The sequence below is a fragment of the Rhincodon typus genome, chromosome 48 (genome assembly GCF_021869965.1).
Source record: "Rhincodon typus isolate 14 chromosome 48, sRhiTyp1.1, whole genome shotgun sequence".
In the NCBI taxonomy this organism is placed as follows: domain Eukaryota; kingdom Metazoa; phylum Chordata; class Chondrichthyes; order Orectolobiformes; family Rhincodontidae; genus Rhincodon; species Rhincodon typus.
The window spans coordinates 1,582,927-1,601,630 of NC_063379.1; the positions used below are offsets into that span (position 1 = coordinate 1,582,927).

General features: G+C 42.1%; 1 protein-coding gene across 1 annotated transcript in view; it reads right to left on the minus strand.

The window, feature by feature from the left end:
* Positions 1-12,069: 12,069 nt before the first annotated feature.
* Positions 12,070-18,704, minus strand: part of LOC125488000 (probable G-protein coupled receptor 139) — a 58,580-nt gene continuing 51,945 nt past the window's right edge. The window contains exon 5 of the mRNA XM_048620742.1: positions 12,070-12,156. Within this exon, the coding sequence (XP_048476699.1) occupies positions 12,070-12,156 (87 nt within the window). The remainder of the gene's footprint in view (positions 12,157-18,704) is intronic.

Sequence of the window (18,704 nt, forward strand, 5' to 3'; positions counted from 1 at the left end):
TTCCAACACTTTATTGTCTTTTGTAATGTTTACAAGATACGAAATAGGACCAGTCGTTCGTTTGTGAAATGAGGAGAAAGTTCTTCTCTCGGAGGGCTGTGAGTCTTTGGAACCTCTTGTCTCACAGAGCTGCGGGGCTATTTCATTGCCCATGATCCTAATGAATGGGCGAGCAAGTTAAAAGGGGCCTACTCATGTTAATATTTCCTATGGCCGTATGGAGCTTGGTTAATTTTGTCACGTTGTGCATGCACTCTTATAAATCTCACAGCCATTTAAATACTACATAATTTTATGCAATCATTCATAGACATTTATAAAACTTATAGTCCAACATAATCCTTCAAAATCATCACTAACTTGCAACAACAAATAACCCTTTCTAACACTTCAAAATTATCTGTAACAATTTACTGCATATTGTAATCTTTCCATCTTTGTACAACCACTTTCACATTGGTTAGAATCCCAGTCATTATTTATGACATGTAATATTGAATAATCAATTGTCACACATCATTCCATTTTAGCGTAATTTATGTGCGTTTATAACACTTTAATCCACTGAATCATGTATGATTCAAAACTTCAATTTTTCTATCCATCTTTGCTCCACATATTTTTTCGAAAATTCAGCAGTTTTAATCATCGTTTTTTTAAAGTATTCCTATTGACTTAGAACCCATTAAGGTTCCTAAAGATACTTTATGAGTGACAACCATTTAAAATCCTGTCAAAATTTTCTCGTGACCAATTTGCAGAACTATTCCCTAAATCCACAATAACATTTGCCGCTTGGAAAAAATCGACAACTTACTTTACTTCCAGTAGTGGGGGTCTTGCCAATTGTTTGGCAAGATCATGTGGAGTTGATGGGCCATGGTTGACATGGAGGTTCAACTTGATCTGCCAATTGTCAAACATAATTAGCCAATTAACCTGCATCCGGGAAAATCAATGTTAATTCGAGAATTAGTAATAATGGGGAACGAGGCAGAAATTGAGACTTTCCACTACGATTGTTTCAATTTAAAACGTGCAAAGCATGCATGGACCCCCACTAGCGAGAAGCACTGGGCGCTGTCTATGAATGCCAGCAGCTTTTGCCTGAATGTTTGGTTTGCAATGCAGATGTATGCCACCAGCGTTGGTTCAATTCCAACTCTGCCTGAGGTTGCCATGGAAGGGCTCTCCTTTTCAACCTTACCCCTCACCTGAAGAATAGTGACTCTCAGGTTAAACCATCATTAGTTGTCACTCTATTTTCCCCAGAGAGTAGGACTGTGGCACTTTTATGTGTAACTTCTCACACACAGAACTGAAATACACAATAAGACCACCTTTAACATTTGGAGTAAATTGATGCTTTCCTTCAAAGTTGAATTTCTTGCATCCTAGTCCTGACGAATGCAGAGTGAAAAATGTGAAATTCCATTTTTCTTTTCAGCAATTTATAACATCTGGCATTCCAAGCATAATCCATAAAACAATAGAAATGATACATTACAGAAGGGGCTCATTTGACCTGACTTGGCCATGCTAACCTCAACACCTAGATGCCCTTTCTAACTCCATTTTCCTGCAGACAGCCTATCGCCCTACAGCTTACAGCGCTTAACATGCAAGTCAGGGTATTATTCAAAGGAGTTTAGTGTCTCTGCTTTCACCATGAACTCAGGCAGTGATTTCCAGACAGCCACCACCCTCTGTGGAAAAATGTGTTTCCTCTAATTCTTTTGCCACTCAGCTTTAATCGATGACCCCTGGTTTTTGATCTCACTGCAACGGGAAACAGGTTCCTCCTCTATCTACTCTATCTCTAACCCGAAAAATTTTGTTTACCTCAATCGTGTCACCCCTTAGCCTTCTCTATTACAAGGATAACAACACCAACCTCTCCAATATCTCCTCATGGCTACAATTCTTCAGCTCTGGCGACATTCTAAATAAGCTTCTCTGCACTCCCTCCAAAACAATTACGTCCTTCCTATAATGTGGTGACCAGGATTGCACACAATAGTCCAGTTTGACCTCAGCAGTGTCTTATACAGTTTCATCATTATATCCCTACCTTTGTATTCTATATCTCTGCCAATGGGGGAGAATACCATATGCCTTCTCTACAACCTGTATTGCTACCTTTAGGGACTTGTGTACTTGCACACCAAGATCTTTAACTTTATTACTCCTTTCATTGTTTTACCGTTTATTGTGGCATTCATTTTCATTGCTTGACCTTCCTAAATACATTACCTCACACTTCTCAGAGTTGAAATTCATCGGCCACATTCCTACAGACTCAACTAACCCATTCATATCATTTTCAAGCTGGCAGGGATCCTCTACCATTATGCACTACACGGCCAGTTTTTGTTTATGAGATTCCTTTTGAGATTCCATTTCCTTTCTCCCTTCCAATCGGAGGATGCCCTTGCTGTTGAACTTTGAATCAGGACATTGTATCTCACCTTGATGCCACGTAAAACCTCCCTGATCTGTGGATATTGACAGGTAGGACCTAAATTGACTTCTGGTCAAGCTGCACAGCTTTTGGGTCCAGCACCTTTAGAAGGTGCTGATGGAGTCTTGGCTGCCCTGCTTTCTCACTGTATTCACCCAATATCTCGGGACATCCTCGTTCCATTTGAGGAACATCCAGTGTAGCTCACCAGGAACCCGTCGAATGGGAAATATCCAGAAGATTTCCAGTTGGATCTCTCCACAGCTTTGTCCCCAAGTTCAGGGCACTTTGCGGAACCCAGATTGTGGAAAAGTGGAGATTTCTTTTGGAGCATCACCTCCATGTTTCCTTTTGTCTTCAGCACACTGTCACTGACCTGGCCAAGCACACAGAAGGCATGAGCACCATGAACCCTGGTCACAACAATCAAGATGGAGGAATCCTCCCCTGCTCAGAAACCAAAGGGGAGACACGACGCTGGGTCCCAGGAGATTCATGGGAAGTCCTGTGGAATGGGTTGCTTCTTGGTGGTTGAGGGCGAGGTGAGCTTTTGTCTTAATTCAATCATAGGCCGTGGGCATCTCTAGCTGGGCGATATCTAATGGCCCCTTATTCTGATTGGCTTCCTTGGGCCATTGCCGAGGGAAGTAAGAATCTACTAGGTTTGGAGTCACCTATAATTCACACCAGGTGAGGACAGCAGATTTCCTTCCTCTGACAGCTATTCGTGAATCACAGAATAGAATCACAGAACTGTTATGGGGGCAGAAGGAGGGTATTCAGCCCATCATTCCTGCACTGGTACTATCCCCTAAAGCCAACCTCCTGCCTTTATCCCATACCCCTGCACATCAGTCCTGTCCGAATAACCATCCAATGTCCCTGTTGAATGCCTCAATGGACACATACCCCACCACATTTCCAGGTAATGCATTCCACACCCCAACTACTCACTGAGTTTTTCTCCTACTCATATTCCTTCATTTGCATTTTATTTTAAACTGATGCCATCTTGTTCTATTTTCTTTTACTTCACAGGAGCAGTTACTCCTTGTCTGATCTATGTGGTACGTTCATGATATTGAAAATTTAGAACAAAGGAAATTACAACACAGGAACAGGGTCTTCAGCCCTCCAACCTGCACTGACACGCTCCCGACCACAACTAAAACCCCCTACCCTTCCGGGGACCGTATTAATAGGCTTGTGGATTTGTGTCCTATATCTATAAATAAAACTTAAGTGAGAAGTAGAAAATCTGTTTAACTTTGGTTGCTTGTCGTTGGTTAAATCAAAAGTGGGGAACTGGCTCCTAGCATTGTTAAATAGATTCTGGAGATCGAAAATACGTCCCAAATTTGGCAAGAAAGTTTAGAAAAGCTGAAAAAGGAGACACTGTTAGAATTAGCAGACAGGCTAGTATTAGGTTTAACTCGGGAAAAGAAGAAAGCCGAAACTGTAAAGGAGTTAGCCAAGCTTTTAGATATATCAGAGAAACAGTCAAGTGCAGTGGAGGTAGAAAAAATTAAACTGGAAATTGGGCAACTGGAATTAGAAGAGAAAGAAAGGGAAATAAGAGTCAGGGCTGAAAAGACAGGAAGGAGAAGAAGAGCCATGTTCGAAGATAGGGGAAGGGAACTGAAACGGTATGAATTAGGTTACAAGCAGAGGAAAGACAAAAAGAAAAAGAAAGAAAATTAAGGGAGGAAGAGAGACAGTTTGAACTTCGGAAGTTGCAAATTTGACAGGGTAGCTGAATTAAAATGATGGAAATGAAGGTGGAAGATAGGCTTAGTGAGGAGGAGGGTGATAATGAGCAGACCCATCATAGCCAAAGACCTGGTAGGGGTCTATACAAATGTGTCAAAACATTACTGAAATGTGATGAAAAGGTAGTAGAAGCCTTTTTCATTTCCTTTGTGAAATTGGCGAAACAGATGAACTGGTCATAGAGTGTGTGGGTATTGTTAATTCAGACCAAATTGGTAGGCAGGATCGGTGAGGTGTTTGCAGCGCTGTCTGGGGAGGTGTCAGGAGAATATGAAGAAGTGAAGCAGGCTATTTTGAGTGCCTACGAATCGGCATTAGAAGCACATGGGCAACAGTTCGGAAATATAAGGAAGGAACCAGGCCAGGATTATGTCGAGTTTGAAAGAATTAAACAGATCAACTTCGCAAGCTGGATGAGAACATTAAAGATAGAGAAAATATATGAGGATATTATGTCAGGATGTTGGAGGAGTTTAACAACTCACTTCTCGAAGTGATAAGAACTCATTTTGTGGGACAGAAAGTAGAACAGTGGGAAGAGCTGCAGAAATGGCAAATGAATATGCATTGTGCACAAATCGAAATCTAGCTTCTGACAGCAATTTCAATCCTTGTGGGATAGAAATTGGGAAAGAGGGACATCCTTCAATGAAAACGAAAAAGTAGATCACACTGGGAACAGTTTACCACATGTGAGAAAAGGAAACCCAAGAGGGTAGAAGAGAAACGATAGACCTCAGGCGTTTTCACTGTAATAAAATGGGACACACAAAGTCACAGCGCTGGTAGATTAAGAGAGGCACTGGGAGAAAGGATGTGGTAATAGAGGATAAACCAACGGGATTAGTTTAGGTAGTGAAGGAAATCCCAAGAGAAGTTGAGGAGCTGCAGGAGAGTCACAGCCTAGTCATGGGCTGGAAAGTAAGAGAGTGCCTGATCTTTTCAAAGACTTCACCTGTGTGCGTAAGGTTTACTCAGGTAGAAGAGGAAGAGTAGCTAAAGAAGTTAATATATTTAGAGATACACAAGTTGGTCAGTCTCTAATAGTAAGAGATGAAATACTTACTCCTCTTCTGAAATATTGCCCGAGAGAGTGCTAATCTGTGGAATAAATTGAGAGGAGTAGTGTTCCCCTCTGTAAAGTAAAGCTAGAAAGTCTAGACAAGACTGGGAAGGTGATAGTGGGAGTGATGGGAAATTTGTATATTCCAGGAATACAGTTTATTCTTGGAAGCAATAGAGCTCGATCAACCTGGGAGTGATGCCTCTTGTGGTTGAGAAGCCTAACGAAAACCAGGAGACTGAGGAGTTATAAAGAAAACACCCTGGAATTTTACCAGACTGTGTGGTGAAAAGATCCCACAGCCATAAGTTGAAACAAGAAGGGAAAACAAAACTGAAAGATGAAGGAGTTGAGGTCCAGTTACCTGACACTTTGTTTGAGGAAATAGTGAAGGAAAAATCTAAGCAGGTAGAGGTTCATGCAAGGGTGTTTAGTCCTGAAAGATTACTTGAGTCATAACAAAAAGATGAGACGATAAAGGATTTATATCATAACGCCTACTTGGAAAAGAAATCAGAATGTATTCCTGAATGCCTTAAGGATAAAATCTTAAGGCTGAAATGGAGACCTTGGCAGGTTAGTGCAAATGGGAAATGGGTGGAAGCTCACCAGAACTTCACCAGTCTGTGTGCCGGTAGCACACAGACAGGAAGTATTGCGGGTAGAACACCAATCACCTGTAGGGAGGTCATCTAGGAGTGAGGAAGTCTCAGGCTAAGACACAGATGCATTTCTATTGGCCTTGATTACATAAGGATGTCGTTGAATTTGGCCGTATCTGTCATACAAGTGAGATGGTAGGAAAGCCACAGGCAGTAATAAAAACAGCACCTTTGATGACAATTCCCGCATTTGAAGAACTTTTCATGCGGGTTATGATTGATTGCGTGGGTCCACTTCCAAAACCATGAGTGGGAACCAGTATTTGCTAACCATAATGGATGTCTCTACCAGATTTCCAGAGGTAATTCCATGACATAACGTCAAGGCAAAGAAGGTTGTGGGGAGTTGCTTGCTTTCTTTACCCGTTATGGCCTACCCGGTGAGATTCAGCCAGGCCAACGGTCCAATTTTACTGACAAATTATTGGAGGTCATGGATACTTTAGGCATCAAACTAAATAAAGTGTGTACTATCTCGAGTCCCAGGCAGCATTGGAAAGCTGGCCTTAGACCCTATAGGCAATGTTGAAAATTTACAGCCAGGATTATCCAAATTATTGGGATAAAGGTATCCCATTTATATTATTTGCTATTAGAGATGCCACGAATAAATCGACTCAGTTGACTCCATTTGAGTTGATATTCGGACACGAAGTAAGAGGACCTGTAAAACTAATTAAGGAAAAGTTGATAAGTCCGAAGTCAGAGATCTCACCGTTGGATTATGTATCTGAGGTGTGAGGAGTATTAAACAGAGTAGGTGAAGTAGCCAGACAACATTTGGAATTGGCACAACACATAATGAAGCAAGAAGCAAATAAGAAATCTAAAATTTACATGTTTGCCCATTGGGATAAAGTAATGATACTGTTACCAGTGGTAGGAGAGCCATTCTAAGCAAGGTTTAGTGGTCCCTATCAGGTTGAGAAGAAGTTAAATCAGGTGAATTATGTGGTAAAGATGCCATTTGGGAAAAGAAATGATCAGCTATCTCATGTGAACATGCTGAAACATTACTATGACAGGAAAAGGGAACCAGAGAATCAGGTATTAGTTACTGCCACTCAGAGTGAGAAATCAAATCCAGATGATGTGTATTTTGTTGTGCCAGAGTTGTTTATGAACAGAGTTGTGGCAGGATTGACTAATTGTGCCGTCTGCATAGATAACTTAGTGTTCTTTAGCCATTCGTGGAAAGATCACATGGAAAATTTGGCAGAACTCTTTGAGAAACTACATAATCCAATCATAAACTTGGGAAAAACAGAATTTTCAAAGGCAGAAGTGACGTTCTTAGAGCACAACATTGGACATGGATGGATGACACCAAGGAACGTGTAGATGAAGACCACTGAGGAATTTCCAAGAACATCCTCAAAGAAGGAAATGCTATGATTGTGCCAAATTTTAGGAACGTAGAAAGACTGTTGATGGACTTGTTGAAAAAGTGCATGAAATTTTGTTGGAGAGAAGAATTTCAGGAGACATTTGAAAATTTAAAAGTAGTGATAACCACAATACCAACTTTAGCCATGCCAAATCTCTTGTATCCCTTCAGTGTCATCATAGACGCAAAAGATGTAGGTGTTGGAGCTGTCTTGTTACAGGTGAGTGATTGTGGAATTGAAAGGTCAAATGGTAATTGTTCAAAAAAAAACCTCAACATCTGCCAGAAAAGAAAAGAACTATTTAAAAAGAGTTATTGAGTTTGGTAATGGTCTTACAAACGCTCACAATCTTTTGACATTTCTGGAAACCTTTAAGGTCAAGACCACTAGATACTTTCATTAGACTGTCATGTTACAAGCAATAAATTTACAGATTGTACATGTTGCAGATCGTGATAATATTATCACGGATGCTTTATTGCAGGTGTAAAAGAAAAAATTCCATATGGTATAGAAACGGTCATGTTCAATGATACATGTAAGTAGAATTATTATGAAATGTGTAACTCTAGATTAATGAAATATAGATCTAGTAACACAAGGGAGTTAAGATTTATTTTTAAAAAAGAAACCATCTTTTTATTAGGATGGATAATTTTTTTCTTAAGCGGGGACGGGTTGTGAAGTTGAGTAGAATATTTGTGGATTGGAAGGAAGGAAGTTATAATTTGGTATGTGTAAAATACTAGCGGAAAGTAGTGCATGGTCCCTTTGAAAGAAGATATGTTTTTTCTATGCTTAGAGATATAAACAAAATGTCTGTGGGCAGCACATTGCGGGGTGGTTGATGCATCGAGAGCACTCAGATTGAAATGTTTGGATCAAAATGTTATACAGTTAGCAGGCTAAGCAGCAGTTTTGCTATCAATACAACATATTTTGTTTTTAGCCAATCAGGCACTTAGATACTAAAAAAAACAACTACATTTAAATCTGATGATTTTCATAACACAGGACCCATCCTATTGTAAGAAATTGATATGTCATCAAGGGTATAAATCGAGAGGGCAGTTGGAAAATCAGGGGAATTAACTTCCATCTACCAGAGTTAGCAGCTCTCAGCTCAAGAGAAAACCGTTAGTTCTCACAGCTTTCTTTAAGTTCTAGAGAAAGTACCACTTAAATCAAAGATACCTACAGCATAAGTCATTAATATTCCTGACAGAAGAGCTAAATGGAGAAGGCGTTTCTGACAGACAGAACATTCGATGGCGATGGCACAGAGCGTTCCGGAAGACACGTAATTTGGCTGTAATTTTGACATGCTAAAGTCTGATTTATTGCAAGAGGCTTCCACATCTGGAACAATGTCGCTCTCAATCAATTCTGAACAATTGATAATAAACTCGATGGTGCAATTCAGTTCTGAAGAAGAGTCATATAAGACCAGAAACGTTAAATCTGTTTTTCTCGTCGCAGATGCTGCCAGAACTGTTGAGTTTCTTCAGTATTATCTTTGCTTGTTTCATTGATATAAATGATGAATATAGGAGGTGTGGTTAGTAAGTTTCAAATGACACCAAAATTTGTGTTGCTGTGGTCAGTCAAGAAGGTTATCTCTGAAAACAATGGGATTTGATTAGGTCGACCAATGAACTGAGGAGTGACTGATGGATTGTAATTTAGATAACTGTGAGACATTTTGGTAAGGCAAACCAGGGCAGGACTTATACATTTAATGTTAGGACCCTTTGGAATGTTACTGAACAAAGAGACCTTGGGTGCAGTTTCAAAGAAACTTGAAAGTGAAGTCGCACATAGGCAGGGTAGTGAAGAAAGCATTTGTTATGCTTGTTTTTATTGGTCATTGCATTGAGTGCGGGAGTTTAGGTATCATGTTGAGGCTGTACAGGACATTGGTTAGGCCAGTTTTAGAATCCTGCGTCAATTCTGGTCTCCCTGCCAGAGGAAAAAAAAGTTGTTAAACTTGAAAGGTTTGGAAAAGATTTCCATGGACTTTGCCAGGGTTATAGGGTTTGAGCTGTAGCGAGAGGCTGAATAGGCTGGGTCTATTTTCCCTGGAGTGTTGAAAGCTGAGGGTTGACCTTAGAGAAGTTCATAAAATAATGAGTGGAATGAATATGGTCAATAGTCAAGGTCTTTTTCTTGGGGTTGGGGGAGGTGGGGGGTGAGGGTGTGTGGCGTAAAACTACAGGGGAACAAAAGTGTGAGAGGACAGATTTAAAAGGGACTTGACAGGGAACCTTTTCACACAGAGGGTGGTGCTTGTATGGAATGAGCTGCCAGAGGAAGTGGTGAAGTCTGGTACAATTACAACATTTAAAAGGCATCTGGATGGGTAAAAGAATATGAAGTGTTTTGAAGGTTATGGGCCAAATGCTGGCAAATGGAACTAGATCAACTTAGCACATCTAGTTGGAATGGATGAGTTGGACCGAAGGTTCTATTTCTGTGCTGTATCACTCAATTACTCTATGTCTCCAGATTCCACAATATTTTCTCTATAATTTAGACAGAGACCTTGGCTGTGGGATAAGCTTGTAATTGAATCAGGACTAGTGCCAAATGGGGATACGTATTGGACTACAGGGACAGGGGTGTTAATAGTACTAATACTGGTTGAACAGATGGCTGTGTTGTGAAACACTCCTAGATGGGGAGTGTTGCAGGACTTTTGAATGAGAATGAGACAGCTAAATCGTTTTTGTTTTAATGTAGGTTTATGGGCTGTTTATAAGGTAGTTCACTGTTCTGTGATTAATAGGGTCCACCGGGAGAGAGAAGAGAAATTAGATCAATTTAGGATTACCACAAGTCAATAGGGAGTGAATGAACTAAAGGATAACTTGAAGGTTAATTCAGGTCTGTAGACTGAGAATGGAGCAGGGTGATAAATTTGAAATTGACACAAGTTGAGGGAGAAATGCCAGCACAGAAATTGCTGGAGAAACTCAGTACCAGTTCTGAAGAAAGGTCACTGGACACGGAAGCTCAACAGCTCTTACTTTACACAGATGCTGCCAGGCCTGCTGATTTTCTCCAGCAATTTCTGTTTTGGTTCCAAATCTCCAGCATCCATACCTCTTTGTTTTATTTAAGAAAAAAATGCATCTCGTTTCAGAGATTTACTCAGCAAGCTGCAAATTACCAGTAAGCAGGTTAACGTAGGGAAAGGACTGGGAAAAGGCTGAAAACTGATGAAAATGGGAAATTTATTAATTGATACAAAAAACTCGCCTGGATATATTTCAAGAAATCCAATTCTCTAAACCCTTAACGCGACGACTATACCAATTGATGTTGGGGAATTTGAAATGCCCGAGTATGATTATCTGATTATTGCCCTTACACACCTTGTGAATTGTCTACATGTTTATTCCCTAAATTCCTGCTGACTCTTTGGGGGTCTGTGATACACTTCCAGTAAATTGGGTGCCCACTTAAAATTCCTGTTTTCAACACTTAAAGTCTTCTTTGAGGACCCTTCCAAGATTGCGTCTCTGTTTATGGCACTAATTGACTCCTTTCCTATTAGTGTTATGCCATCACCCTCTTTACACCCTCCTCTGTAGCGCCTATACATCCTCTACTCTCGAATGTTGAGTTGCCAGTCCAGCCCTTGCCCCAACCATGTGTCTGTGATGCCAACAATATCATACTTCCATGTCTTTAACTCATCAACGGAAATGGCTGGAAAAGCCCAGCAGGTCTGACAGCATTTGAGAAGAGAAATCAGAGTTAACGTTTCGGATCCAGTGACCCTTCCTTAGTTTCTGATTTAGAACATCCACTGTTCATTTGGTTTTCTCTTCAACTCATTAGTTTTACCTATTACACTCTTGAGCTTTAAAGGCCACCCAACCTTGCTCTACTCTCTTGACACTCAACACAGCTGAACTCACTCTGACTTGCTTCCTTTGCTGTAGCTTGATGTGTCCCTATTTCATCAATATTCTGCGTCCCCTCCTCCTGCCAGAGTAGGTTAAACACCTCCCAACTGCACTAACACGCCTAGGACGTTAGTCCCAATGTGGTTCAGGAGCAGACCGTCCCATTGCACATGTCCCACCTTCCACAAAAATGGTCCCAGTGATCTAGGAATCCAAAACCTTTCCCCTTGCATCAACTCTCGAGGGACATATTCATCTGCCCTATTTTCCTATTTCCATAATCTTTAGCACGTGACTGTGGGAGTAATTGAGAGATTACAGCCGTTGAGGTCCCGCTTTTTAATCTACTGCCCAGCAAGACCTCACTCCTCACTTTGTCCACATCATTGGTACCAACATGTACCACGACCTCTGACTCATCCCCTTATCCATTCAGGATGTCCTGCAGCCATTCAGTGACGTTTCTGACCCTGGCGCCAGGGGTTCAATACACCTTCCTGGAATCAAGTCTTCAGTTGCAGACACACCTGTCTGCTCCCCTGACTAAATAATCCACTATCACGATTGCTCTTACCGCCTGTACAGTCATGCCGTTTGTGGTGCCAGAAGCATGGCTCTGACTGAATTCCTTTGAGGTACCAACATCCACATCAGCTTCTAAAATGGAATACTGCACAATGAGTGGGGTCCCAGGTGACTCCTGCCCACTTGCCTGTTCTTTCTGGACTGTGTGGTTGTCACCCATTCCCTTCTTTCCTCTGGTCCCTTGAGCTGCAGTGTGACCACTCCTCTAAACGTGCTGCCCACGTAACTCTCAGCTTCGAGAACGTGCCACAGTTTCCCCAGCCGCTGCTAGAGCTCCAAGACCCAGAGCTCCAACTTGTGCAGCTCGGAGCACTTCCTGCACATGTGACCACCTTGGACACAGTTAGTTAATTAGGTCCACTTCCCTCTCCTGCCTGTATTAATCTTCACCACATAGTAGATTTCTGACTCCTTTGTCACTAAGGTTATGAATGGGTTAACTGTAACTAAGTAACTCGAAATCTGTTCGGATAAGGAAAGGTAAAGAGGGTCACATTCAGAATCAAACGTATTTCTGAAACTGAAGCTGGAAAGATCGGGCCTGCATTGGCGTCTCAATGTTGTATATTAGATTTTGAGACACAGCGGATTGTGCAAGGAAGATTGACAAAACGAGGGCTGACAGATTGGAAACAGAAACAAGGAAGGCTCACTTCTCTCAAAGCATTGTGAATCTATGGAATCATTTACTCCCAGAGTGCGGTCGATGCCGGGACACTGATAAATTTGAAGAGGAGACAGACAGATTTTTAATCAGTGAAGGGTTGAAGTGTGACGGAGAGTGGGAATACAATACAGTTGAGGTCAAGATTTGATCCGCCATGATTGCATTAAATGGTGGAGCAGTATAAATACCCAAATAGGGAAGTCATAAATATCAGGATTGATTGAGCATGATTGTGCTTTATGCGAGAGAAAAGACAAAATTGAGGGGAGACATGACAGGGAATTTCAGGATGATGAAACGTTTTGGTAAGGTCAATGTAGGGAAGATATTTTTACTTGTAGGCTTGAGCCTAAAGTAGAGGCAAACAATTTAAGAGCAAACAAAGGCACAAGTGAAACCAATGAGAGGAAATTCTTCACCCAGAATGGGATGAGAATATGGAGTGTATTCTCCCAGATACTGGCTGAGACGAACGGCGACGATGAGTTTATCAGGATGTTAGATCAACACGTCACGGAGAAAGCAATAGAGGAATTGTCAGAGGTTAATATTCAAAAGGCATTGGAATTGCCTTCCATGAAGAATGAACACCACAAGGACCTGCTGTGCCAAATAGACTCATTCTCTTCTCGAAATTCGATGTATTTAAACCTGAAATATTCTGGGAAATTCTGAAAGTGTTAAAGGTCCTATGCAGGAAAACAATTTGTGCCAGATGCCTCGAGTGAGTGATTAGTTTGGGCTGTTCCTTCAACTTGCTGGTCCTAATCTCTTGAGCTCACTTTGTGAACATTTCCACATCTCTCCCTCTCTCTCTGTACCGCCCTTTTCCCCATCGCGCTGTCTCTAATTCTCTCTCGCTCTGTATGATTTATCATCCAAATGATCTATCTCAGAACTAAGCCATCTTATTTAAGAGTTTGATCATAGTATCATAAAATCTCCCTTTAAGAATATAACATACTAAATCGTAACAGGAATAGGCCATTCAGTCCCTAGAATCCCTCTATCATTCAATAGGACCATTGTTGACCCGAAAATCCTCACGTCCACTTCACTGTCCTTTCCCTGTAACGCATTATCCCTCTCCTGGTCAAGAATCTATTTCTCTCAGCCTTAAATATACACAAGGACTCTCCCCACACAACTCTCTGTGACAAGGTGCTCCAAAGACTTGTAACTCTTGGAGAGAAGAAATTCCTCCTCAACTCACTTTTAGATTGGCACAACTTTAGTCTGAGACTATCAAGGGAAGCGATGGCCTAGTGGAATTATTACTAAACTGTTAATCCATTGACCCAGGTAACATACTGGGGACCAGTGTCCAACTCTTGTAAAATCAGATGGTGGAATTAGATTGAAACATGGAATTAAGAGTGTAACGGCGCCCATGAATACATTGTCAATTGTTGAGGAAAAAATCTGGCCATGTTTACCTGGTCAGGCCTACATGTAACTCTAGACCCACATAATTGTCCTCTGGGCAATTAGGGATTGGCAATAAAACCAGCGATGCTCTTATCCTGTGAATGAATAATAAAAGAAGACATTGCTGTCTGCTCCCAGACCCTCCCAGCATTTACCCTGTGTTATGGCTGATCTTATCAAGGACTCAGCTCCACCTACCCCCAACTCTGCAGTAAGCCTTATTTCCCTTACTGATCATAAATCAATCTTGACCTTTAAAACATACAACGAGGAAGCCTCAACTGCCTCACTGGGCAGGGAATTCCACATATTCACAACCCTTTGGGAGAAGAGGTTCCTCCGCAACTCAATCCTATATCTTATTTTGAGGCAATGCCCCTTAGTTCTAGTTTCTCCTGCTAATGGAAGGAAACTTCCTGTTTCTATCTTGTCTCTTCCCTTCATAAATTTATACGTTTTTGTAAGATTCCCCTCATTCTTCTAAAATCCAATGAGTATTGTCCGGTCTACTCAATCACTCTCTAACCCTCCCAACTCCAGATTCAACCTAGTGAACATCCTTGGCACCGCATCTGGTGCCAGGTGATTATTTCCCAAGTAAGGATACCAAAACTGTACGCAATATTCCAGGTACAACCTCACCAACACCCTTTACAGCTGCAGCATAACCTCCCTGGTTTTAAAGTCCATCCCTGTAGCAATGAAGGACAATTTTCCATTTGCCTGCACAAGAGCACCCAGGTCTCTCTACGCTGCAACACGTTGCCACTATACACTATTTAAACATACTCAGGATATCCTGAATGAAGAGGTTTCTCCTCACCTCAGCTCTATATAACCCATACTTCACTACTTCAACCATCATTCCATAAAGTACAGGCAGAAGAAACAATGTTTGTGCATTAAGGCTGTTGTAGCTTCCAAAGTTACTTGCAGCCTTCAGAACTCAATATCGAGTTCAATAATTTTATGGCTGCAGCTTCTTCACCCATTTCCTTACCCCAACTCCCAAACGCCATTCTTAGCTATCACAAACAATCCGATGTCAGCCACTAATGGTCCCCAGTAGCGGCTATTCATTCTGACCTTTACCCATCCATTTGTCTGTTCAACTGCAATTCTCTCTCTCTCTCTGGGCTCCATATCCACTTATCCTTCACTCCTCCACCACGACTTCCACACACCAGATCAGTATATATACCAACCTTTTCCTAGCTTCATTCAGCTCTGAGGAAGGGTCATGTACCCGAAACTCTACTTTGTCTCCACAGATGCTGCTAGGCTTGCTGAGCTTTTCCAGCAATTCCATTTTTGACTTCTGATTTCCTGAGTCTACACTTATTTGGTTTTTGAGGTTATGGTGTGTTTCAGTGTGCGTACCACTGTATCTGGAATCCAGGGAATGGAGAAATATTTCTTTCAGTCTCTCTTCAAATGCCAACCCTTCCATTGCTGTTGCTGCATTGAGGTTTCCTCCTTAGTTGTCAGTTCCCTGACCGTGGTTGTGGGAGCGGCACTTCCACAGTGGAAGTCGGCACAGTTAGATGTTACACATCCCTTCATGGTACTTCTATACAGTCAGGATGGTAGCAGTACCTCAGTCATAGTGAGGGTACAGTGAAGGTTCACCAGGATATTGCTTGAGATGGAGAAATTGACCTATAAGGAGAGAATAGATAGGCTTGGATTGTTTTATTTAGAGCAGAGATGGCTGATGGAGTGGGGGACATTAAAGTGTATAAGATTATGAGAGGTATGGACAGGGTGAATAGACAGCAGCTGTTCCCCTTGGTTGAGGGTTCAATCACGAGGTGTATCGTTTTGGGGTAAGGGGAAGGAGATTCAGAAGGGGCTCAGGAAAAACCTTTTTCACTCAAACAGCAGTGGGAATCTGGAATGCACTCCTGGGAGGGTAGTGGAGGCTGGAAAAGTTACAACCTTTGAAAAAAGATATGTAGATGAACACTTGAAATATCATAACATTCAAAGGTATGGGACAAGTGCAGGCAATTGGGGATTAGTGCACCTTTCATGGTGTTATTGTCCATTCAGACTCAATGGGCCGAGGGGCCATTTCTGCGCTGTGTGATTCTATGACTTTAGGTCACAGAATCTCTACAGCGTGGAAGCAGGCCCTTCGGCCCAACAAGTCCACACTGAACCTCAGAGCATCCCACCTAGACCCATTCCCCTATCACCCAACTAACTGACACATCCATGAACACTGTGGGCAATTTAGCATGGCCAATCCACCTAGCCTGCACATCTTTGGACTGTGGGAATAAATCGGAGCACTTGGGAGGAAACGCGCACAGACTCGGGGAGAATGTGCAAGCTCCACACAGACAGTTGCCCGAGGGTGGAATTGAACCCGGGTCCCTGGTATTGTGAGGCAGCAGTGCTGACCACTGAGCCACCGTGCTGCGTGAGATCCTTCCAGCTGCAGGATCTGAATCTGGGAATGAGCAGCAACCAAAGGTGCCATGCAGACATCTACAGAACAACTTCTTTCCCTGAGAGACTCAGGAGACAACACCGGGCTTCACTGATTCCCACCTGATCAGCGGCTTGTGACAAGTGAGCCAGTAACTTCATGGCAGCTGTAGTTATACAGGACCTTGTTGAGGCCACACCTTGATTATTGTGCAGTTTTGGTCTACTAGTCAGAGGAAGGATGTTCTTGCTGTTGTGGATTCCAGCGAAGATTTACCAGATTGATAACAGGACTGACATATCAAGATAGACCGGATCGACTGGGTTTGTACTCACTGGAATTTAGAACAATCAGGGGAGATCTCATAGAAACATAGATTAGAATGGAGAAGCTAGATGCGGGGAGAATGTTCCTGATGTTGGGGAGGTCGAGAACTAGGGGTCATGGTCTAAGAATAAGGGGAAAGCCATTCAGGACTGGGATGAAGAAGAATTTCTTCACTGAGACAGTTGTGAACCTTTTGAATTCTCTCCCACAGGAAGTTGTTGGGCCAGTTCGTTAGAGATGTTCAAGAGGGAGATGGACGTGTGATTTGCAGCTAAAGGGATCAAGGGGTGTGGAGAGAAGGCGTGAATATAATACTTAGATTGCATGATCAGCCATGATCGTATTGAATGGTGGTACAGGCTTGAAGGGATAAATAATCTCCTCCTGCGCCTGTTTTCTGTTCCCAATCATGGTCAATTTATGCTTCAGGTCAAGGTTCACATTTATTTCAATTGAAGTCACAAAGGTACTTGGCATTTACAATCAACAGGAGATTAACTTTGAAATTTGGATTGAATTCAGTGTTGGGGTAAGGACTTGAAATATTGTTTAAGTGAAAGCCACGGCAATGAGGAGTTAGGATGAGCGTCACAGCCTTTAGTCAGGCTTAGAGTTGCAGTTTAGGTTTATTTATAAAGTTAAGATTACAGTGAGCCTTTGGGTTATTTTAACGCTGAGTTTTGGACTAGAATTACGATTTGTTTGCTGTTTGAATTTGAAAATTTAGGATCAGAGTTAGAGCTGGGTGCAGACTTATATATCGGCTTAATGTTAAGATACTGTTCCAAATTATATCAAATTAATAATTACAGGTCGATTTAGACTTCAGTTAGGATTAGGAACACATTTAAAGTCGGGGTTTGTGTAAATGTTTATTTTTTCTCACCATAGGGCTAGGATTAATTACGCAATAGGGCTGTGGGAGCAGTAAGGCTTATTGGGATTGGTAAGGTTTGGGTTAGAGATGGTTGTCAGAACTTTTGGTTCAGAGGTTTTTGTCATTGTTCAGAAGAGACTTAAGATTTTGAACTCAGTTAAGAAAGAAGCCCTGAGAAAAATGCAAAGACAGTGTAATGGAAACCGCAGCAGAAGCAGCAACAAGAGCTTTTATTTTTATTTTCTGCATCAAAGCGTCCAAAAGCAATTCAAACCAACACTTTGCAACATTTTTTAACTCCAGATCACGGAAACAGATAGAAACGAAGAGGGGCACAGTTTGGGAAAATCGCAATGTATTCAAGGGTTGGCCAGAGTAACGAGAGAGAGTGAAACATAGAGAAGAGAGAGAGACAAACCGAGAGAGAGACAAGCCAAGAGAGAAAGTGAGACACAGCGAAAGATAGAGACAGAGACACAGCGACTGAGACACAAAGAGGGAGACGGAGACAATGAGAGACAGCCAGAAACAGAGAGTGACAGACATACACATAGAGATTCGGAGAGAGAGACAGAGAAAGAGAGAGAGAGAGAGAGAGGTGGGGGGGGGGGGGGGGGGGGGGGGGGGAGGGGGGGGGGGCGGTGGTGGCAGTGGGTGTGGTGGAGAGAGAGAGAGATTGAGAGAAACAGAGATGGACAGAGAGAGTAAGACACAGAGAGAGACTGAAATTAAAGATAGAGAAAGAAAAAGAAAGAGAGACAGACAGACAGACAGGCTCACACTCTCTCTCTCTCTCTCTCTCTCACACACACACACACACACACACACACACACACACACACACACACACACACACACACACACAGTCTGTGAGGGGCAGAGAGACAATGAGACACAGAGAGACAGACAGAGAGAGGGGGATAAAGAAAAGTAGAGACAGAGAGAGAAACAGTTTGAGACAGAGAGAATGAGACACAAATAGAAGCCGAGAGACAGAAAGAGAGAGAGAGAGAAAGAGACAGAAAGGGAGGGAGAGAGACAGAGACAAAGAAAGGAAGAGAAAGAGATAGAAAGAGACAGAGAGGGAGGGAAAGAGTGGAGGACAGAGAGAGAGAGAGAGAGAGAGACAGA